General features: G+C 44.7%; 1 protein-coding gene across 1 annotated transcript in view; it reads right to left on the reverse strand.

Annotated features, from left to right (window-relative positions):
* The window catches only part of Setbp1 (SET binding protein 1), a 349,315-nt gene that overhangs the window by 310,672 nt on the left and 14,542 nt on the right, over positions 1 to 24,101 (reverse strand). The window contains exon 2 of the mRNA XM_076836772.2: positions 18,588 to 19,244. Within this exon, the coding sequence (XP_076692887.2) occupies positions 18,588 to 19,073 (486 nt within the window). The 5' untranslated portion in view covers positions 19,074 to 19,244. The remainder of the gene's footprint in view (positions 1 to 18,587; positions 19,245 to 24,101) is intronic.

Genomic DNA, 24,101 nt, shown 5'->3' on the forward strand with positions numbered 1-24,101 from the left:
CTCAACAGACATCGTGTCTCCAGGGAAGTTCGTAGAAGACAGAAATCACGGTGGCCAAGCAGCCTTTGGAACCCGAAAGCACTTGTGACAGGAGTTCCACTTGGAAAATGGCTGGAGATGAAACAGCAGTTATCTTGGGCACAGAAGGATTCAGCCGCACTGGTGGCAAACACTAGCTTAAAGTGTCACTCCTAGCCTACTACGAGGTACCCAAGCCACCTCCTGCCTCTTCCCACACAAAACATTGATTAAGAATCTAAAAGTCCAGGCAAAAATGAGAGAAGTCAGGATAGTAGGGGAGCCAAGGGAGGAGTAAGCAGTAGGAGCTCAGGAGGGCAATTGGATTAGGAATGTCCCGAAGTAATATAAATGGAATATCTCAGGGTTCCTCCTTTCCCTAAGTCCAAAGCCCAGTCACTACCAGTCCCCCAAACACCCATTTTAAAGAAATACCAACACGGGGCTCCTTCCAGCACACACATACATATCTACACAGATGCCCTCCCACAGACACATGTCCAGACACCCTCTAGCTGCAAACAAGTGACAATATGCAAATTATCAGAAGCCACAAAGATTTGCTTCGGTGGGGAGCCTGAACAAACAAGGAACAATTCTGCAAGTGGCCACAGATGGCTTAGCTTTTCTGCTTACAATGGACACTAACAAGATTTGCCATAACTAATTCACTCTTTCACACTATTGCCCTGTTCCCCCACCTTTGGATGATGGGGAAAATTCCCCATCATGGCCATCTGCATTTTTATTTCTTCCCAACACACACACAAAAAAACTGCAGCTCATTCATTCATGCTGTGTGTGGATGGCTCCCATTGAAAGTGGTTAAAAAGTTTGAGAGGAAACAGTGGAAGAAGCCGACATATGTTGGCTTTCCCCACTCCCCAATTTCTCTGAAAGTCTTATTTGGAGAAGGGGAGGCACAGAAGAGATTTATTGGGTCCTGTGCCAAGCTGGAAAACTCAAGAGGATAGAAAAGTGTGGCAAAGCACACACAAAACAAAATGGCCTAGAAACACCCAGAGGACTTACCAGGTGAATTTAACCCTGTATCACACCATGGGTGACAACCCATCCCCAAATGTAGGAAGTAAACCTTTGAGCTTAGGCAGCAAAGGGCAATAGGCTTGATGAGCCTGTGCAGGACAGGCATCACCAGGGGAAACACAAATCCAAGTCCAAAGGCTGGAGTGCGGCCTCTATGCATACTCACGCTCTTCTTTATTCAAGGCCCTTTCCAGTCAGCTTTTCCTAAGTGTAAGTAAGACACTTACGAATTCTTAAGAAAAGGAATCAATGAATTTTTCAGAAAATGACTGAATTTCTCCAAGTAGCAGGAATCAAGATGTTAGAGCTTGCTTCTTCTTGCCTCCCTGAAGCCTCTCTTAGCCTCTTCAATGTGATGGTAAAAACCAAGTGTACTTAGGCCCTTCACGGGGTGCCGCTGTGGATTTAGTTTCCTCCTCTGGGCTCACCACCCTCCAATGCTGGCTGGGCAATGAATGACATGTTGGAGCAGCTCGTTCTCTGCATTCCCTCATTCCCTTCTTCCCATGGGAGGTAAGGAAGGCTCCATTGCTGTACTTAGGAAAAGTCCAAGCTCCCCAGTCTGGCCTGCCAAAGCTACCCGCTACTCCAGATTTTCTATTTGAGCCAGTAGGCCAGCAAGTGGGCATAGCCAAGGTGTACCACATGCACTGCACCCTCTTCTGAGTACCACTATGAAGCCTTCTCCCCAGTAGTCTTGCCCTTCGCTAAGACCTCTGCTTTCTTCAAGGCCTGAGCAAATATTCCACTTCCTTCATGCCTCCCTGGACTCTTTCACATTCCACAGCACCTGGCACAGCCTGACCTCTCCAACAAGATGGACAGCTCACGGGTTTCTTTCAAGGAATGATGGCTCTTCCTTCTCTCACCCACCCAGGTGCCCGCATTATTTCCCTCCTTCCTCGTCCCAAATCATCATTCATGTTAGGTGAGACTGAATGTGATTACTTTGCCATCAAACAAATATGAATTTGACATCTACAGTAGCCAGCTATTGAGAAAACTACACACAGTGTTATCCTGATGATTAAATAAGGTCCTTGTTTATAGGTAAGCTTGTCTCCATGCACACCTACGTGTGAATACCTCCTTATATAAATTGGTATTTCTATGATGATTTCCTGGAATTCTGGAGTTGGAAAAGACTTCAGTAACTCCTGCTTCAGTGTCTTCATTTCAAGATGTGACCTCTGAGAGCAAAAGGCAGGAGAGGAAATACAAGTGGTTACAGGCAGAGATAAAGTCCCCAGCTTCTCAAGCAGGCCTCCACAGATTATGTATACTAACATCTACCTTCCTGAAGGCCATACATATTCATGTATGCATGCATGTGCATACACACACTTACACATTAATGTGCATCCAACACTGAACTCTCCCCAACACACACACACACAGACCCACACCACACTCTTTAGCTGCTGAGCTCCTCAGAGAAATATGAGAGACGGACATGGATGGCTGAGAAGCCCCTCAGTGCTCTCTCCATTAGATTTAGACCATCTCATATATTTGCCTTCCCATCCAGCTCTTTCCCACCAATCCTTACAAGCTGTGTGCTGTGGCCCACAGTCCCCACAGCTGGACTGTCCTTTATGGATAAAGACAAACTTCAAGGACTAACAATTATCTCCCTGCATCAAAGAAGATGGGCAGAAGCAGCTACTGCTGCTCCTTCCATCAAGGCCCAGCCAGAAAGGAATCTGCTGCAGGCCTACAATTGGGAGCAAAGGTCAGCTGTCATTTAGGAATGAAGCCAGAAGGAAAGGGAAGCGAAGCATCCAGAAGTTCAGCACCTGCTCCTCCCCGGAGGTAAAGAGGAGCACAGCTGGTCAGCCTGGGGCAGCCCATGCCCGGGCCCACCTGCCCAGCTGCCCCTTTACAGGGTGACTGCAGACTTTAATATAAGTAACAATCTGCCGGTACATGTGTGGAACAACAATCATTTTTGCAAAGGTTCCAGAACGGCAGGTCGTGCTTCTCTAGAGTACTGTCCCCCCTCCTCCGCTGCAAAGGTGACCTGGACTGATGGAGGCTTTCCAAGGCAGCCCAGACCTTACACTGCTGACATCATGCAAAAGCACATGTAATTTCCTGCCCTCCCTCTTCACATGCTTTCTCGAAGGTGCTGTCCTTCCCGCCCATCTCTTGCAGATGGCCTCTGCCCTGGCACCTGATTGGCCTCAATACACTGAGCCTGTGCCATATTTTTGACCTTCTGTTTCTCAGATTTCCATTTCTATCTCCTCTGATACTTTTCCTGAATTCTCTTCCCTCTGACAAAATGTGTAATGTGTGATTTTTGTTTTTCAGGTCTCGTTGCTGTTATGGTTTGGAGGTGAAGTGTCCCCCCAAAGCTCCTGGGTTAATGCAAGAATATTCTGAGATGAATGACTGATTTATGAGAGCTGTAACCTAATCAGTGCATCCCACTTTAATGGACTCACAGTGTAGTAACTGTAGGTAGGTGGGGCATGACTGGAGGAGGTGGGTCACTGGGGACATGCCCTGGAAGGGTTCATCTTCCTTGTGGCTCCTCCCCCTACCTTCTGTTTCCAGGCTGCCATGGGGTGAGCTGCTTTCCTCTGCCACTTGATGTTCTTGACCATGAATGTTCTGCCTCATCTCAGGCCCAGAGCAATGGAGTGGGCTGTCTATGGACTGAGACCTTTGAAACTATGAGCCCTAAATGAACTTTTCCTCCCCTGAGTTGTACTTGTTAAATGTTTTGGTCACAGTGACAAAAAGCTGACTAATATGTACCAAAGTTTCCATTCTCCCTTTGTCTTTCTATTCTGGGTATCTCAAGAAGATCACATAAATTAAACACAACAGTGCCAGAAAGCCACACGAGTCCTCAAACAGACACCACCAGAATGAATGCCTTCCACTCCCATCTCATCTGGTTCTCCTTACCGGAGCTTCTTGTCTTTTTAATTAGGCATAGACCATGCCTATCACTCAATCAAACTGACTAGCCAGTTTACAAGGTATTTTTGAGAATCTCTGATATTCTCTTTTCCAGCTGGGTCACTATGGAGAAGTCTTCCTGTCTCAGTTCCTACTTTGATGATGCAATGTTACCACACTGTGATGTTTAAGGAACAATTCTGTTATATCTATAACACTGCTTGGCATGCAACAAACAATTATTGAAGAAGATATCTTCAATTGAATAGGTGAAAAAATTAATGAATGACTCAATGATACTGGGGAAGAGAGCATTTTAAGTGGGATAATTAGCATTGACAGGGGCATCCAAGTACCACTTAGCGGAGCTCGGAGGTTCTCTCTCTCTCTCTCTCTCTCTCTCTCTCTCTCTCTCTCTCTCTCTCTCTTTTTCTGTTAGACCATCCTTCCCAGCTTCAGCAGAGCCCATTGTTCCAAAGTCAAAGGTCCCTTTTACTACTTCCTGGTGCTGCTTCTACACTCGCAGCTCCAGGATCTGCAGCTTGAGGTGAAATTGAGCTTTCTGGACACATAAAGCGCATATCAGCTGGGAAGCCTGAGCATAGGGGTGATTTCTGAGTTCCGGAACCTGTACCCAACTGCCACCCAGTCTGTGGACATTCATCACTCACCTCCTCCTTCATCAAGTTCAATGTGTCTCTGGGCTAATTGCTTTGGACACAATTTGTTTTCATGCCTAGATCACATTAGAAAAGAAAGGATGAGAGAGAGCATCTAATAAGAATCCCCTCATTTCATGTGGCAAGATGCTTCTAAAAGACTCTATTTAGACAGGTTCAGGGACAAAGTTGAGTATATTGCCCAGTAGTAACATTGCTACATTTCTTATAATACACATTTCTTACAATATATGTCGACAGGAACCTATGACATATTTTAAGAACTTTCAATATACAGAAATCTAATGTCATATTTTAAGTTTAAAAACACACTAATACACATTCACAACACATATCTTGTCCTACATAGAAAAAAGCAAAAAAAAAAAAAAAAACATATCTCTGACCTCTGTGTCTATCTGTCTCTGTCTCTCTGCCTTGAGTTTTTGTTTTATTTTGTATGCCACTTTTGGGGAATCCTAATGCCCCCAGAGCTCTGGGTCATAGACCCTGATCAACTGTGATAGGAGGTAGGAAATGATGTACTGAGGAACAGCTTTTTGAATTTTATGAATTTTTACCAATTCCTTGCATGTTGGTTCCCCAACCCTTGCTGTCATCAGCACAAAAGAGCAAGATGCATGTTTTCTTTTGTAGAGAGCCACACCTTGCAAAGGCCCCTGAGGAGATAAGACTGGGTGAGCAGAGAGGGCAGAGGCTGCAAAGTCACAAGATAACCCAAGAGATTGCAGAGATTGCGTCCAAGGCACTTACTAAACCTGCCAAGAAGATATGAGAAAAGAGAGAGCAAGAAAGAGAGAAGAAGAAGAGGAGGAGGAGGAGGAGGAGGAGAGGAGGAGGAGAGGAAGAGGAGGAGGGGAGGAGGAGGAGGAACAACAACAACAACAACCATCTGAGTTACAAAATTGGAAGATCCTATGACACTATCACAAGTTTAACCAAACTGGTCAGGCTTGGCAGGATGAGGCAGGAAGATCACAAGTTCAAAGCCAACCTCAGCAACTTAGCAAGTTCGTAAGCAACTCAATGTGATCCTATCTCAAAATAAAATGTAAAAAAGTCTTGGAATGTGACTCAGTGGTTAAGTGTCCCTGGATTCAGTTCCTGGTACAAAAAAAAAAAAAAAAAAAAAAATTAACCAAACTGCCTCTCCAGCTGCCCTGACATAAAACTATTGACAACTCATTTCAATGAAAAATGGAAGAATCAAGGAAAGTCCTCACCATGGAGCCTCTCCAAGGCAGGGCCAGCAGGTGAGGGTCTCTGGTTCCCACCTCAGGTTCAGGAGCCCTGAACAGCTGCCTGGAATTTAAAGGCCAAGCCCACTGTGGTTACCACTTCCCAGATCCTCTGCAGACCCCAGGAAAGACTCTGTGCCTCACTGACTTCATCTGTAGAATGGGGATAATAATCTTCATTGTATTTATAGGGAAGACTTTGTAGACTGCGTGTGTCAGATATGTGGCAAGGTCCCCAGCTACTCTGAGCACTGAAATGTTGGCGGTTGTCACACCTGGGAGAGCTACCTGCACAGCCAACAGGCTTCTCTGTGATTCAGGCTTTCGAAGAGAATGCCAGTCCTGTGCCTCTGACGAGCAGGTCACATTTTTAAGAAAGAGACCAGGAAGCCTCAGAGATTGAACACCAAAGACTCTTCAACAAAATCTTGGATAACCGCAGGGCCTACCCTAAGCAGCCAGCCAGTGTAGGATCTTGGTGTGACTTACAGGACAAGATGAGAACAGGAAGAGGGACTTAGATGAGTAGTGATTTTGATATTTTTCTCTGTGTTATTTTTGGTTTGGGTTTTTTTTTTTCTTCTATTTTCTTCCCCCTGCCAAGGGATTCACGTGTAGGTTCTTAAACAAGGGGTCCCCCATTCCAGCTGACAACAGCAGCTGCAACCTCTGACTGTCTGCAGAGTGGCAGGGAATCGAATCAAAAAGAAAAGCAAGTGGACAACCTTTCCTCCGGGAGCATGAAACATAATACCAGCCTTTCGCCAAACCCGGCAGACACCAGCCCTGATTGGAGGTTGACTCGGAACAAAGGGAAATTGGTATTTAAAAAAAAAAAAAAAAAAAAATCTTCTGAAAGCCAACTCAGCAGATGGTTTTTTCCTGGGCTCCAAGAGCTGGGGGGGGGGGGGGGGAGGGAGGTGGGGATAAGGGAAGGATGCTGGGATAACACAACTGCCACCAGGATACAGATGACTGAGAAGTGACAAAGATAGGCGAGGAGGGCTGACCTCTCACCCCAGAATTTCACAAAGGGCAATTACACCATGTGGCGGGTATCTGGGCTTGGCGGCTGACCACTTCCAACCTGCAGCTGTTGTCCATCACAGCCACGTCTGGGGGCTTTATTAACAGCAGAGCAGAGAGTTCGGGCAGAGAGAGGACACTGTAGGAAATGATGGAAAAGTTTAATTGGAGACTATAGTTTGTTTGAAATCTACTACAGAATAGTTCTAAAGAAGGGCATCTTCTAGTTCCACTGCCCCCTAGCATTTCAAAACCTCTTTACTCTCATTCTTTCGGATTATCTTCAAAATGGTATATGGAAGTAGGAGAACATATTATGAATCCCTCATTAAATAAGAGAAAACACTGATTCCTTTGCAATATGCAGAATGGGCACTGGAACTCAGAACCTCTCTCTTGGAACAGCTATCTTTCTGGGAGTCTCAAGTCAGGTCACCACAGAGTCTTGGAAGGAGACCTTTGGTGCATTTTCATACCAAACAAGGACACCTTAGAAAACCTATAAATAACTTCTGGACTTAGTCACAAAGACCTGGCATCCCATAGTGATGCACCACCAGCCCATCCCCTCTCATGCCAGCTCTCACTGCCACTGAGCCCTTTGGAACTTTCCAGCAGGAGAGGGAGGTCCAGAGAGGAACTGTGGGGCTCTAGGATGAAGCTGCCAGGCTCAGGATTACCCTACAGCCTAGGTCTGAGTGCAGGAACAACTGGGCAAGCTGCAAGGGACTCAACTATTCTCTCTTTAAAGATGCACCAACAAGGGAGCTGGGCACGATGGCGCACACCTGTAATCCCAGCAGCTCAGGAGGCTAAGGCAGGAGAATCATGAGTTCAAAGCCAGCCTCAGCAACTTAACGAAACCCTAAGTAACTCAGCGAGACCCTGTCTCTAAATAAAACACAAAAAAGGGCTGAGGATGTGGCTCAGTGGGTAACTGTCCCTGGGTTAAATCCCTGTACCAAAAAACAGCACCAACAAGATGGTGAGGATGGGTTCTTTCAATGATAGCATCCTGCTGTTAAAAACCAGGGGACCTGAGGATTTGAATACTCAATACCCCCCCACACCCAGTAATTAACTGCAACCTCAGGCAAGCCATTAAGAAAACCCTCAGAGTCCGTTTCCCCAGTCTATAAAACAAGGAGGATTAACAGCTACTTCACTGAACTATCCTAAGAACAAACCATAAAGAGACAGCGGTTGGGCAGATGTGAGCATGCTTTGTAAAGGTGGTAAGCAGATGTGATGGTTGCTATCAATTTTCCATACCATGCATTATCTGAAACACATATTTTGACAATTTATTTACTGCCTTGGGTTTTTCCCTAGTTGTCCTGAGATCAATTTTCCCTAACAAGATCTTTCTATGGCAGATACACCACTTCTGCTAAACACACTGCACAACTCAGTAGATACAGTAGAATTTCTGTGCCTCAATCCTACCACAATGTATGAGGATGCGAGCACAGAAAGTGGGAGGGAGGAAAGTTTTCAAATGTTTCTAAAGAAGCAACACAATACACAGAGCCAATAGGGCAGAAGCTGATTTGATAGAGAGGGTACTTTCTAGGGAACTACCTACACTGGCAGAGAGCTAACAATAATTTGTGGCATCTAAGCCATGGAAGTAAAATTCGTGTCTGTCAGATGGAACAAAGATATAATTCCTGTCCTCAGAGAGCTTACAGCATAACTAGAAGAAAATCTTTACTTTGACAACATACATTTACTAGTCTTTTCCTTTAAATAAAGGAAACCAGGGAGGACATGAGAAACCAGGTTCAGAGATGGCAGCGTACCCTGTTTCATGAGGTCTTGCTAAACAATGCATAGAAAAGAATCTTACTGAGATGGGCATCTGCACCATCCAGGGTGTCTGAGTGTTCTCTGAAGTTCCTTAGACTCCAACCAGACCATTTGACTAATAATTGATCCACATCTCTGCCTGGAATTATACAAAAAGAGATGATAATAAAACAATGCAAACACTTAAATTTTGGCCCAGAGAATCTACTGAAAGCAGGAAGTTATGATTTGGACCACCAAAAGTAGCATAAGTCAATGTTAATTTAGAGGGTTTCCTTGAACTTAATTTCAGTGCACATTAACAATGGCAAAGTTGCCAGAAAGCTGATATAAAATAGAAACATGTTAATAGGGGCATTTTGTCTGTGACAGAGGAGGCTATAATGCCCTGGCATTCCATAGGCCAGACCACTTCCTGGTATTGCACTATGCTCCGTGAGCACTCTCCAGCTATGCCTATTGGGTGGGACACAGGCAAACCAGTATTCCTAGCATAAGAATCAGGGTGATTTGGCATTAGAGATCCAAAGAACACTTTCAGGAAGTGGAAATACTTGTGCTTGAGAGAAGATGACCATAGTGCAATACAGTGAAGAGCAGCCTCAAGAAGAAGCAAGTCCCCTCTGAGGACTTCTGACCAACAGCCAAATCACTGCACTAGGGATTTGGGAAGGTGTGTTCCGTTCAAGAGCGCTGCTCATGGACACTTCCGGAGATTTTCTCACCTTCAGTGATACCCCTGGTTTTCCAAGCGTGGCTCAGTGGTGGACCCATGCCATCTTTTGACCTGAGCTTTTGTTATGAGCCATCCTCAACTTCTGACCTGGTGCCTATGTGTAGCCTGTGTCCTCGCTGAACTTAGCTCCCCACTCTCAGATGCTTTCTGGACTCCCAGCCTTGATTTCCCTTATGATCCAGCAGCACTCAAAACCCTGCCAGACACACTGACCTGCCAGTTATTTAAGTGACAGCACTTGTTCCCCTGAAAGGACAGAGATGGAGAGATCATAAAAAGTCCCACTGTACACCCAGAGCCCCTCTAACTACACTGGTGATCCACCAAGAGCCTGTCAGGAAACGTGCTGAAATACCTGAGCTGGGTTCCCATTCACCACTCACCCACCTGGCACAGAGGGCTACCACACTCCTGGGCAAATGTCTATCTGTAAGTGGTAACTTTTTATGGGCTAGGCCCTATGACCCATATTCAAGGACAAAGCCACTGTGTACCTCCTTTTGAGAAAGTCCTATGCCCCGCTCACCTCCTATTCCTTACTAGGAAGCTGGCTAGAAGCTCGGAAGGCTAAAAAAATAAATAAATAAAAGACCACCTGGGGAGAAAAACACGAGATAAATGAGGTCTAGAAAACACAGTGAAGCAACCTGCATTTGATACTGACGATGATTATCAACTGGCCTCACAAGGTGGGAACTGCTCGGACTTTCCCAGAGTAAATAAAGGCCTCCACTGTTTCCCCTGGTGAGGTCACAGGCGGAGAGGAGGGGAGGGAAACTGGCTCTGGGAAGGAGGGGTAAAGAGCAAGATAAAGAGCAGAAGCCAACAACCTGGGACTTCAGAGAGAAATGGGTGGGAGGGGGTCCTTGCCAGCACAGGGTACGATACTCCAGGATGCATGGAAGGTGGGAAGGAGCCCTCGCAATGACACAACTGGCACTTCCTACAATGCAGGGCTCTGGCTCTCCTGTTCTGGCACATCCAATGGATGGCAGCCTTAGTTTGCCCAGAGGCTGTCTGCCTCACCAGCCAGTACATATTCAGACTCCTATGCACGCTCTGCAGCGTAATACAGTGAGACTGAATCTGCATGGTGTTTGTCCCTAGACCTCCTGGGGACCTGGTTCTACTAAGTCCTTCCTGCTCCTCTGACAGGCTCTCTCCCTCTGGCCACCGACTTCCTCTCCTTGTGGGGAATGCCCAGAACCCCATCACCTCCCACCATGACAAGTTACCCTGAGGGCCATGCAAGTTGAAACTCAACTCCCAACGAGTTGGCCCCATGCAAATTATAACACAAATTTTAACTTTATCATGGATAAAGAAAATACCCTGAAGTGCAAGATTTCAATGCCTTGTGCTGTTTGTTTTCTTTACTTAATGCTGTCAGAAGCCTGGACCAAAGTCTCTGGCCTGTGCTCCGAGAACCTCCCCGCCACCTCCCTGGGCTCCCTGCCCTAGCCAGAGCCCACAGCTTCCTGGCCAAAGCCCCTCATGTGTAGTGAACAAGCAAGGCAGGTGGGCGATGTCGTGGGATGTTCTCTGGGTTGAACTTTGAAGATGGGATTTTTTTTGACTTAAATCTGCAGCAATCAGAAGCGGATGGGATTGGGGGCAGGGCAAGAAGAGATTGTTTCTCTTGCCTTTTATTAAAAATAAAAGAGGAAATGCAACTGAAGGTCCACTGGAGATGTAGAAAGGAGAGGCCTTTCTGTAGCGGGTGGAACCGCAGCGGTGGAGGTGGGGGCCACTCTGCAGAGGCCAGTAGATGCCAGCTGAACCCCACTTGGTGGTTCCTTTGACATCACTCTGAAACTTTCATTTTGAGTCATCCTTTGTGCTCAGCAGTAATCCTAGCTTGAGAGATAAATGACCACAGAGATGAAAAGACCTTTGAACATCTCTAAATAAATCCACATAAGCAATCCCCAACACTACCACCACAAAAAAAAAAAAAAAAGAAAAAAGAAAAAAAAAAACAGATTTAATTCAGTGGTTTGCTCTAGTAATGGACACTGGTGTAGGCATCATCCCAGACAATGAGGCTGCCCTAGCTATCACTTAGCACTATGCAGGTCCCTGTGTGCCTGCTCTGTGCCCTGACCAAGGAAGAGACACAGAGATAGAAGACAGGAATCAGTGCAGCATGCTGCCTGGGGGCTGTCCTAAGTGCCCAAAAGACACTTTGATCTTCACAATGACAGTGACAATGAGTGCTGCTGTGCCCTTGATTTTCATGCAGTCAGGAAAGGTCTTCAAGAGGCTGAGTAACTTGCCTGAGGTTGTACAGAGCCAGGAAGTAAAGGAGGCCAAGTTCTACTGCAGGATCTCTCCAGCCAGGGCAGAGGGGAGCCCATTCCAGAATGGAGGATCCCAGTTCCCATCTCCTCTCAGAGGAGAGTCTGTCTCCAACACACCCTGCACTCCTCACCTGGGGGAGCACGCTGGCCACACCTAGGGAGTGAATGGCTGTCCACAGAACATACTTCCCTGCCAGATTGATCTTCAATGGCACAGAGTTCACAAAGAATGTCCAATAAAAGTCCTGAGAGCAACTGGCAAGGGAATACCAAAACCAAGAGGAAACAAGCCAGGTCAGTGTTTCAAACTCCCAGAAGATCCCTAATCTAGGAAGGAAGAAAGACCAACCCAAGAAGCCTGGGGTGGGGACAGCACCAAAAACAAACAAACAAACAAACAAAAAAACACTAGAATATCTTCATGGAACACAGTTTGGGTAAATCTCACTACATTTTTAAGCTCAACTCAGGTACTCACTCCATGATCTCAAGAATTTTAATATTTTGGGCAGAAAGGAAACAACTTGATGATGTAAAAGTGGGTCCAAAGAGGGGTTAAGTATCTATTTTTATAGTAACTGGTGTTAAAGAGACAGCCTCCCCAGCCCCTCCAATAGGGTGGCTTCTAATGTTTCTAGTACTGAGAACAGAAATAAGGCCTTGGAGATCAAAATCTGTTGTTTTTCTTCTTCTTTTCCATTTTCCTCTCCTTTTCCTTTTTCTTTAACTTGTGGAAAGAGACCCAGGGACCTCAAGTATTCTCCCTGGAATTAATAATAGAGGCAGGGCTGGTACCCAGGGCTGCCATCTCCGCGTCCAACATTGTTCCCCTGGCTTCTTCAGCTCCACCTGTCAAATGGTGCCTGTTGCCCTGGAGAGACTAATACTTCACTGAAAAGGTCATTCACCCTCCTGCATGCTGCTTTAGCTATAAAATAACCAGACAGAAAAGCTATTTAGGAAACAAAATTTCCAGGCACTTTGATGAATAAATAGGAATGTCCTGCTTTGAAAGAAACTTTAAATCTCTCCAGAAAAGAAATTAAATTAAACAGGAGCAGGAATCCAGCTTCTTGTGAAGAAATGCTGGCAAAGACCTGCCCTCTTGACCTGGTGAAAGCATCATGGAGGACAAAGTTCAGAGGCTCAGGAGTTGGGAGCACCACATTCCTAGCCCCAGATGAATGGAAGCCAAGCCTTTGGCACAGTAAAGAGTAACCAGAAACTGATGGGCAAAACAATGACAAGCAAGAACACTTGAGCCACAAGGAGGGTGAGAGGCTTGCTGGTGGATGGGTAGGGCCACCCACAAGGAGGGTGAGAGGCTTGCTGGTGGATGGGTAGAGGAGGGACTACTCTGGGTGCAGAGGCCAGAGGTTAGGCAATCTGAGTCATCAGTGAAGCAAGCCACCTCTCACCTCCTTCCCAACACACAGCCAATGACTCGTTGTCACTGACTTGATGTACCAAACTGCTACAACCATAAAGGGTCAAGAGAGAAATGTGCCACTCAATACCCTCCAGGAAAAATGGATAACCACAGAGTCCCTCCTTGCTGACAACTGTATTTCCAAAAGACTCCCTCCTGTCTCTCCCATTTTAAGATCCCCTGCACCAAATCACAGACCCCCAGCCACCTCCTATCCCCAGTTTGAAGCCTGCTGAACAATCTCATTATTATATCATCAAATCCAACCCATTATTTCATTGTACATTCCTCACTTTCTGCAGTCGGACACCAGCTTTGCTTTCCATCTACAGCCTGAAGAATCTTTTTCCTATCCACACTTTATAAAGAAGGTGCTACTTCAAGACTGAGTAAACAAAGGCAGGACTTACTGCACTTCCCGAAAGAGGGCTGCACTCAGAACAGACTCAAGGATCTTCCCATAGACACAAAAATGGCCAAATGGGGTTGCCATGGACAAATCCTGAGCTATGTCTCCAACAGACACTTCATGTGCAGAGATGGAAGTCCTTGCTACTGGAGGAGATGATTTCTCCCAATACAGCTAGCCAGGAGGGAAAATTAGTCCAAAGAAATAAAACAGAAGTTGTGGTTTTGTCAAAAATAAGTAAAATTTCTAAACTCAGCAAGGTAGGTGCAGTGGCATACCTCTATAACCTCAGATACTCTAGAGACTGAGACAAGAGGATTCCATGTTCATTCAAGGCCAGCCTGGGCAACTTAGTGAGACCCTGTCTCAGAATGAAAAAAAAAAAAGGGCTGAGGATATGATTCATTGGTAAAGCACCCCAGGGTGTAATTCCCAGTACCACAAACACACACAAAAATTATAAACCCTATAAAGGAAAAAAAATAAGATTTTAAGTCATTGGCTTTGGAGTCCCCTCAAACACCCTGAAACTCTTGGAATTAAGGAAAACGTGTCAGATTATGATGCAAACTCTCCAGCTAAGGTGGGAAAGCGTGGCAGACACGCTCCAGTGATCCTTACCTTCCAGTGGTCATTTACTTTTACAGAGTGCAAGGACCGGAATTATTTTTGTAGTCTTAACAGAATTAGCTTCAAAGACAAACCTTGCCCAATCTGGCTCTTGCTCCTCTAGAGCAATCTAAGCCTCAATTTCCTCATCTGTAAATAAATAATATCCACCCAGCAGGATTGTTGTAAGGATTAATTGAGAAGGTGAATACATGTCAAACATTTAGCAGAAGGCCTACCATACAGCTGAATAAACTAAGTCTGTTATTATGATCTGTGCTCACAGCAGAAGAAAATTAGCTATTTATTTTTCCTAGGATCTTCCATTGAGGAGAAAGTACCATCTCTATTTGGCAGATGAAGCCGGACTTCGGCAAGGTTACACTGCACATCCAAATTCCCCAAACCCCATCAAGGTCCTCCTTTCCCTCTCTTGCTATAGAAACTGGCTACCATAGTCTTCAAGAAGAAGAAGAACTACCAAGTTCTGCCCAGCTGAGGACATCCTCAAAACACTGTCACTGCTAGAACTTTTTATGCTCTCTTTTGGTACTGGCACTTGCTTATAGATATGCATCTTCATTATCTCTGCTGTACTCACTGACTGACCTAGAAGGGAATTAGAATAAGCATAAGTTATTCTGGAACTTACCTAAGTTTAAGATGCAAAGAACAAGATGCACGTGTACAGTTCATCTGCAAAGCCCTGAAGTATTTTCTGAGCTCTTTTCAGCTTCTATTTCCTACCAAATGCTTCTTCCATGCCCTATGTAAATCCATTCATCATAAACCCTCTCCAAAAAGCATCTCAATTGACATTCTAATTTCCTACCAAAAGGAGGAGACTGGCACCCTCGTTAGAAAAGTCCATGCGTCCCTGAGCCAGTGAGGTGGCATTTTCATGGGTCTGTCCCTACAGCCTACCACTTAAAATGTTCATGCTCCCTGAACATCTGCAATGCCTCTCCAGTTTGGAGGGTTAATCCTGAGATGGAAATTTGGAAAAAAGACTTAGAGGATGCCAGATGCATACCCCTTTACTCCAAAGCTGCAGACCACATATAACTAGAGTTAACTTAGCAGAGAACTAGTTTGTGATATGTAAGTCATACTAACATTTTCCCACAGAGCTTTCTTTTTACAAAAACCAATGAAAAAGAAAATCATGTGGAATTCAATATAAGTGTTGTCTTCGCTGGAGGCTGTCAAACAATCATATGAACAAAATTAATTGGTTCACTTAAACACACACACACACACACACACACAGTAACACCCAGTTTCTCCCAGCCTCCAAACTTGGAAGCTGAATCATTAAAAACAAAACAAAATAAGATAAAACTGCTGTTTGTTATCCTAAAACTCTATGCCTTCCCTTAAGAGAAGGGTTGATGATCATTTTTTACAAGAGCCAGATGGTAAATAGTTCAAGCTTTGCAGGCCATAGGGTCTTGGTGACAACTATTCAACTCTGCTACTCCATTCAAAAGCAGTTGTAGACAAAAATGTAAACAAAATGGACTTGGCTCTGCTCCAATAAAACTTTATTTGCAGACACTGAAATTTGAATTTCATATAAGTATAACATATTTGAAAATATTATTCTTCTTTGGATTTTCTTCTGGTCTTTTAAAAATGTAAAAATTATTCTTTCCATGTAGGCTGTACATAAACAGGAAGGGGGCTGGATTTAGCACCATGCGCTGTAGTCAGCCACCCCCTGTCTACGCCAGCACATATGTGCTGATGACTCCCAAGCAAGAATCCCAACCAGCTCAAGGATCAGCTCAACAGGGCCTCCTTCCTAGGAGCTATCATGGGAGTTGATTCCCAGGGGCCACTCCCTGTGTGCTTCTTCAAAAGCAGGCTCACTTCATTGAAAAGATCCAGAAGCCTTGATTTCAGGGTCAGATGATGAACTGTTACTTACAAAATTCCCTCTTTGTGTTTTCTCTATCCATATTAACTGATCACATACTTCCCATTTGTACAAATCATTCAAGCTCATGCTACTGAACTTTTCCATAGAGATGGTAGACCAAGTTTCACCTTCAGCGTTGATTACTTTCCGGTTGCAAAACAACAGAAATTTAAAGGGTGATAAAGTGAACATTCTAATCCAATAGAGACCAGAGAAGGTTCTGATGATCTATCAAGTAATTATGACTCCATGCTGATAACTTTATTCATTCATTTCTGGAAAGCAACAGCCTGAGGTATAAATAAATGGAGGGAGGATGGAAATACACAATATGAAGCAAGCTTCTAGCCATAAAAAAAAAATTATATGATATTTCCATCACAACATCATCACAAAAGAACATTGTATATTGAAATATAGCTCTTCTCCTTCTTCTTTTCCACTCCCTCCAATTGCTTAGGAATAGAAATGTTTACTTGGCAAATCACATAGTCAAATAAACAATTTTATCTCTCTTTTCCAATAAAGTTCCTAAACGGCACCTAGATATTTGGTGCGTTTTTAACAGCCTGAGGATATCAGATATGAGAACTTCAGTCCACTGCATATTTCAGCTTTGAAGTTATCTTTATGTCGCAAATTCCGAAACATAAATCTGAGGCATTCCAATGGGCAGAAGACTCCATTTGGGAACAATCTGTGGCTTTAAAGAAAGTTATACCCAATCGGGACAACTTATTATCTTTATGATGCCATAATTTGGGTTTACATAACCAAAACCATGGGCTCTGCTCAAAATCTAGCACTGATGAGGATCGGATGGAAAATGTTCCCCAAAAGTAACAGATTCCAAGATTTCTCCCTCACACAAGAATCCAACAACACACAAAGAACTGGTCATCTCAGGGGCCAGGATCAAAAATACTCTTTTTCAAAGCTAAAGCATCCAATCTCTCCAGCAATGCCTCACTTCCTAAACAGAACCTATGGCATCTTCTTGTAGTCATCTCAAAAGTTTCTGCATGTGTCAAAGTAACCTTTGGATTTTTTAAAAGAGAACCCAGAAATCACTACAAAGTTGTAATGTGGGGAGTGGAAGGCACGATCTCTATGCCCTGGAAAAACAAGTCTATCTCTAAAGATTGTGTTTCAAAATGTTACAGTAGGGGAGCCAACTATCCTGGTTTTCCAGGATGTGAGAGGGAGGGTCCCCGAATGCAGTATTTTCAGTTTTAAAACCAGAACAGGTTTACTGGGCATACCGTGAGGAGTTAGTTACCCTAGAAAGTTTCTTCTGGGCTATGTATTTGGATTTTAAAGGCAACAAATCTGTCCAAACACCTGACATGAAGAAAGATGCAGTCTTACACTAAAGAATTAATATGATTCCTAGTGGTTTTATTGAAAATAACTATCCCAGAGCTTAAAAGACTACGGATGGCTATAAGTTGAGTGGTCCTGTCATTGGCACCATCTAGTCCACCCTGACTAAAGGCCACATAAATGACCAAAAGACAGGGAGAGTGACTAAGTCAATGGCTAGCACTTCCTACCTAGAACCCCCAAACTCTGCCAGCCAAAGGGCATCTTTCAGAGCCATCCTCAGAGCCAAGTTATTGAAAAAAAGAACTTTCCATACTAAGGCAGAGTCCTCTGCTATCATAGCTGAGTGCCACACCCCTCCCAAGAATGGAGGTCATTGTCACCCCCAAGATAAATTAATGAAACTTGGACCCATCCATTCCCAACCAACACCACATACCAGCTCCAGTGGCTTTGCATATCTGTACTTGCCTTTTAGGAGGAAAATGACAACCAAACAAGTTCATTCATGACCCAGCTTTTAAAGTCCATGATGTGCTACACAAAGACTTGAGCCAATCACTGCCCTCTGCCTTCTAAAGTGCCAGCTCTACACTCATCAGTGGCTTCCAGGATGAAGATATCAGCCCTGCTGGAGCCTCAGCTACCAAGAAGTCTGGATTTCTTCAGTCAGGGGAACCATTCATCTTAGAAAGACCAACATCACTAATGATTGAAATTTAACGGAAGTTGTAACATTTCTTGATTGCTCTGTTTGACCAGTTTTTCAACATCCCACTCTTAGCTGTGTAACCAGATGCAAAATGTAAAGCAAAACAAATAAACAAACAAACTTGTGTCAAGGTTTGGCTGATCCAGCCAATTGGCTACCAGGCAATAAATAGGATGCTCCAAAATTACAATTCTAGTCTCTTTGCTTTTCCAGGTGAGTTAAAGATATAATAATAAACCGGATATTATACCAAGACCATACCAGAGACATTCATTCTGGAGACCCTAAATATTCCATAAGGAGACTGGTGATTCAGAAATAATAATAAGTAATATACAAAGAGACTTTTAAGAAATTGGGGCTAAAACGGCAAAAAACAGAGAGAAACAAACTAAAAACCTACAAGACCGCACTTCCTACCTTCTTTTTGGAGTGGCTTCTTTCTTCCTCCTTAGTAGCTTTGCTATTTTTCCCAGCACGGGACGCCTTCTGGTCCCCAGACTGCTTGATGGTGATCTTGATCTCAGGTGGGCATATATAGTTCTCCAGATTCTTTGGGGGTTTCTTAGCCCGCTTGGTGGTCTGAATCTTCAGCTTCAGACTCCCCTCAGTGAAGTTTGCCTCCTTGATGGAAAACTCCTGCTCTTCCAGGCCATCTCCCGCCACCCATTTCTCACTGTCTGCATTGGAGTTGGAATCCACATCCCGCCCTGAGCCCAGTTCATCCTCTTCCTCTGGTTCCATGCGATCTCCGCTCCCCGGGATGCCCTTCCCAGGTCCTGGAGCAGAAAGCAAGGGTTCTCCTGTGCAGCCAGGAGCAGCCGGGGGCTTGGCAGAGGAGACGGGCAGGAATTCCGACTCGCTCCCCCTCTGCCGGGTGCTGCTTAAGATTTCCCGGGACTCCATGACAATCCTACAGTCTTCAGGAGTTCTCAGGTGGGGGAAAGGGAAGAGGGAAGAGGAAAAGGTGAGAAGAGGGGACACTCAAAATTCCAAGAACAAACGAGTCCAGCTGCTAGGTTCAGAGTCCCAGGGACGGAGACACGGTGAGGTGTTCTGAAGAGATCAGATCTGCAACTGAGACACAGAGAGACAATTAGCCATGGCAGGAAGGAGAATGACCCCAAAAGTTACTCAATCCAAGTTCCAGAAATATCTTCCCACTTATCTATGGCATCAGAAAAAGATGATGGGAGAGAAATCCAAGCAGAATATGAACAGGCCCAGATTGGATTCCTCTGGAGCAGAGGGAGAAACACACTCACACATGTCTTCATAATGGGTTGTTATTAATTTCTGTGGCTAGAGGCCCAAGAAATAAAGATAAGAGAGTGAGTCCTCCAACTAGTAATAACCTAGAGGTTTCTTATACCAAAGCCACAGCTGGCTGAGTCACCAGCAAAACCAACCATGACGGAAGGGAAGTCAGAAGTGCTGTTGCTCGGGTCTGTGGGAACCGCAGCTGGGTGGCTGCTTATACCACTTCCCTGTGCAGAACAGGGTGCACAGCTGAACACAACCCCCGCTGCCAGGGCCAGGCTTCCACCCGCTGCAGGGAGGACGTGCAGTTGACCTCTGAATTGCTCTTTCTTTCTCATTTTGCATTATGCATTATTTCAATCATGTAAAGACTTTTCTCCTTTCCTTAAAACAAACGCAAAGCTTAGGTGTGAGGCTTGCACGAGGAAAACAAAAAGATTTCAATGGGAAATTACTTATAACACTGTGATTAATGCAAAACTCCAAAAAAATGTTTCCACTGACTCAAAAGAAGGATACTTAGATTTGCAATTTAGACAAAAATAGACTTCCTAGACCATTTTAATTTCCTTTCTTGTTCCTTACTTGCAGTTGCATTAGATCCACAAAGCAGCAAGAGAAAGAGAGAGAAGGAGCATTTCACAGGCCCTTGGAAGTGTCAGGATCCCCCCCAGGATCTTGGACTCTGCCTTCCTCCAAGAGGAAAAGAGAAAAACCCAATCAGGCTCTCCCCAAGTCATCACAGAATCAGCCAAATTATCCTTCCTTCTTACTCACCCCATGCCCTGCTATTGCCAGTTTCAGCCTTATAATTGCAAAGTCCAAAGGGAAATCCAAAAGCCTGCTCTAATAAAAGACAAACTAGAGCTCTGGGCTGCACAAGACCCTGTCCTTCCACCCTCCACACCTGAGCCCTCACTCAGATTTCAGTAGCAGACATTTTTATACATCTAAGATTTTTACCTTTGAGCCCAAATATGCCCACCAGAAAGTGCTGGCAATATCTCAAAGACTCATTTAGCAGAGTCCAGAACTGGAAACCTAAAGCCCAGCACATGTCCTCTCCTGTGGAACCAGCATATTCCAGCTGAGGCCCTGAGAGGATGCCAGGCAGGGAGGTCAGGTGGCTGGGGCTTCCACTCGAACCCTCTCCCCAGAGAAGCCCGAAGTGCAGGAGGCTCCTGGAAAATGCTCAGCCCTACAGAAAGGCATAGTTACCATTGCTCCCACTTATGGGGAAACCCAATGAATAGTTTTTCTGGAAGAGAGGAGGCTGCCCTGGTGAGAATATGCACACCTCCAATTGAGCTGTCAACAGATACTGTACAGCCACCAGGTGACTCATGCCACAAAGGAGACCAAGTCCCCTATTGGGGTGGGGGCAGTTAAATCAGATGACACTGACTGTTTCTTTTACTTACTAGATTCCTCATGTAGTCTAGACTAGTCTGCCTACCTGCCCCAAATCTTTGTAATTTTTAAAAAGTCATGCAAGTCAATAGTCAGTGAGGCCTGTCTTACTAGTGACGGGTACCACAGTGGCTGATGCAGACATTAAGATCCCTTAGAACACAAGATGCCTTCTTGTCAAGATAAGAGTGTCTGGCAGATCTCTCTCATCCTTACTCATCCCATGTCCCTGCTGCTCCCAGATCCATGCAAATTGCAAGCCACATTTTATAATGGTAGTCATGTTCAAGGTTCATTCCTTTTGGCAAGAATCACTAATGTTATATTGAATTCCCTAGTCCTTGCCTATAAAGGTATTCTTGGGTCAGGGCCAAAGGTGACAAATACACTTTATAAGAAGTTCCTTAAATAAATCCATTTGGACCTTCAAACCAGAGTAGGGGGATGTATGTGGCTGATGCTGTGATAAGATAAAGGAAGGCAAAACCTAAATTATAGAAGGATGAGTGAGGGTAAGAAGTGCAGATATTATTAAGGAAGAATCTACTATTTAAAATTATTTACTTCCACATTTCTTATGCTCAACATTATGTCAGTAATTAATTAGAAGTAGAAGATGAAATTATAAAACTCAAGTAGTAAAAGATCCACAAAAAAATGAAAATTCAACATTTTTTTCACTTCAAATCATGATCTTTAGATACATTGAAAAGACAATGTCTTTTCTTCTAAACAGAGCAGATTGCAATATGTAAACATAATAAAGGACAGAAGCAACAACCTTGAGTTTTCCACTTGAGCAAGGTGCAGGTTGATATGAAACTGCACAGGAAGTCTTCGAGGAAAGCTCAAGACCTGACTTTAAACTTGGGCTTTTCATAGGTGGAGTGGAAAGAAAGCAGACTGGGCAGAAACAAGGGACAGCACAAGTCAGGGCCAGGCATGACTATGTTCAGGAAGGAGCAAGCGAATGGCAGCTACGGGGTGTGGCTCAAAACAGGGACCGGTGAGAGAAACATATGCTGCAAATAAAAGCTTACAGCAGATCATGGACATCCTTGGAAGCCACGCTAATGAGTTTGCATTTTATCTTACAGTTAATGGGAAGCCATTTAAGGGACGTCAGGAGGGAAGAAGGAACAATATCAAAGCTATTCTTTAGAAAGACTATCCATATGCCACAATTAAGAGAACATGATAGTTATGACAGAGGAGCCATAGGAAAATGTGGCCCCTTGCTGAAATCTGATTCTGATTGATTCGGACCAGAACCAGGGCAGTGGGAGTTTTTCACAGTAAATACTACAAATAAAACAACAATGCAGTTTCAAATCATCCTAACCATTGATAACAAATCCATTCCAGACCTTCTAGACTAGTCTCACTATAGGGCCAGCCTCAAAGCTCATTAGCCACCAACTAGCACTGTGTACTCGACTCAAACCTGTCTCCACAACAACATTACATGCACAGAGTTCTTATAAGTTCTTACATCCCCTTTCACTGCTGCATGCCACGCCTGGCATATGCCTGCTGCATGAAGGAATGAATGAGCAAATGAAAAATTTGCAAGCATTCTTGTATTTTCAGGTCATGCCCACACCTTCAGTTCTCAATGGCAAAATTTTGCCAACTTTGAGCCACAGCTCTCTCTTGCTGACCTGAGTGACCTTGCATCCAGCTGTACAGTTTGCCACTAAATACCAGTCTCCCATCGTCTTCTAGGTGTTTTGAACACGCAAATCTTATTTTTGTAACTCCACTGCAATTCATTCTCAAGCTCAGACCAACTGTGACTGTGTCATGCTCACCTTCCCTTCAGCACCCAGTGAGGGGTTGGCACTTTGAGTGTTTCAGGAAGTTCCTTCTGAATGAAAATGAATTTGCCCCCTGACAGCTATTCAAAGCCCTATGGTTCCAACCTCTCCAACCATAGCTCCACCCAGCCAGGCAGTCCCTGCCAAATTCCCTGCCTATCCTGAGGATAAGAATCCAGCCCGGGTCTACATGAGCCCCTCACCTTAGAAAATAAAATAGAAAAGCTTTCAAAAGCAAAGAGCAAAGAAACCTAACCTGTCTGTTTACTTCGGCAGCACACAAAGCTGTTGTTCTCCTTCTGCCTTCTCCCCAGCACATACCTGTGCCTTTGGAAATTCACAGTTCCATCTTTGGGTGGGCCTGGGAGACAACTGCCAGTCCTCTTGTGATGGGACCCTGCCAACACACCGGTGTGAGCACCCGCACGCAGGCAGGCACACACACACTCAGAGCTGAGGAAGCCAAAGCAAGGTGAAAATGCTTTGCCCTGTCACATTCCAGCAATCAGGGACTCCTCCTGAGGGGGAGGCGCACAATGGACACCCTGTACTTGGCTCAGGCCTCCAGTCCAACAAAAGTTAACCCTCTCATAGCTGCCTGCAGGGCAGAGTGGAGGCCCTGGAACAATAAAACTTGCTTAAGAAATAAGTGCTTAAAAGACCCCAAGAAATCAGAAGGGCAAGGAAGGGGCAGAGTTTTTGGAAAGAACCCAGGGGCAGGAGTGTAGAAACTTGGTTCTATTCTCCTGTCTCTGCTGTTCATGGCAGGGACATGCTAGACAAGCCACTCTGAGCACCTTATCCTATATTGTCATCAGCAATGACTGGGGAGGGATCCATATCTCTTTCATTCTGAACACTCTGTAATTTTATCCTGCACAGCCACAGACCTATGGGAACACTTCAAATTGTATAGTTTGAACCTACAATGCTATTTGTTTCAGTGGCCAGGGGAATCCTGCTTGGATAAATGTGCCTCACACCCAAAGGAGTCCCAAAGAGTATATCCTCCCTCCCCTCCATATCTGCAGGATGGGAGATTTTTTTTTTTTTTTTCTTTTTCCTAGTCTAAAAATACATCTCCACCTGTTGCTTGGGGAATTCTTACATATCCTGGAGCTTGGTGGAAATACAAATTCTCAAGCCTCACATACTGAATCAGGGCTGCAGCATGGGCCCCACACTCTGGATTTCCCCACGTCCTACAGATGCTTCTCACAGGCCAAAGGCTGAGAACCAATGCCTTAGACTTTGGTTGACGCACTAATCCTATCCAGTGTCTTCACCACACCATGGTCTTGTTGTATATTTAAAAGGATTCCTCCTTACTGCAGTACTCTGAGTCTCTTAAGAAAAGGCACTTTGTCCATCTGTGTCATCCCAATGCCCTGCGCAGTGGCCAACACATAACAGGGGCTAAAGAAATGTAGATTGACCGAATTAATGA

Source organism: Callospermophilus lateralis, chromosome 17, assembly GCF_048772815.1.
Source record: "Callospermophilus lateralis isolate mCalLat2 chromosome 17, mCalLat2.hap1, whole genome shotgun sequence".
NCBI lineage: Eukaryota > Metazoa > Chordata > Mammalia > Rodentia > Sciuridae > Callospermophilus > Callospermophilus lateralis.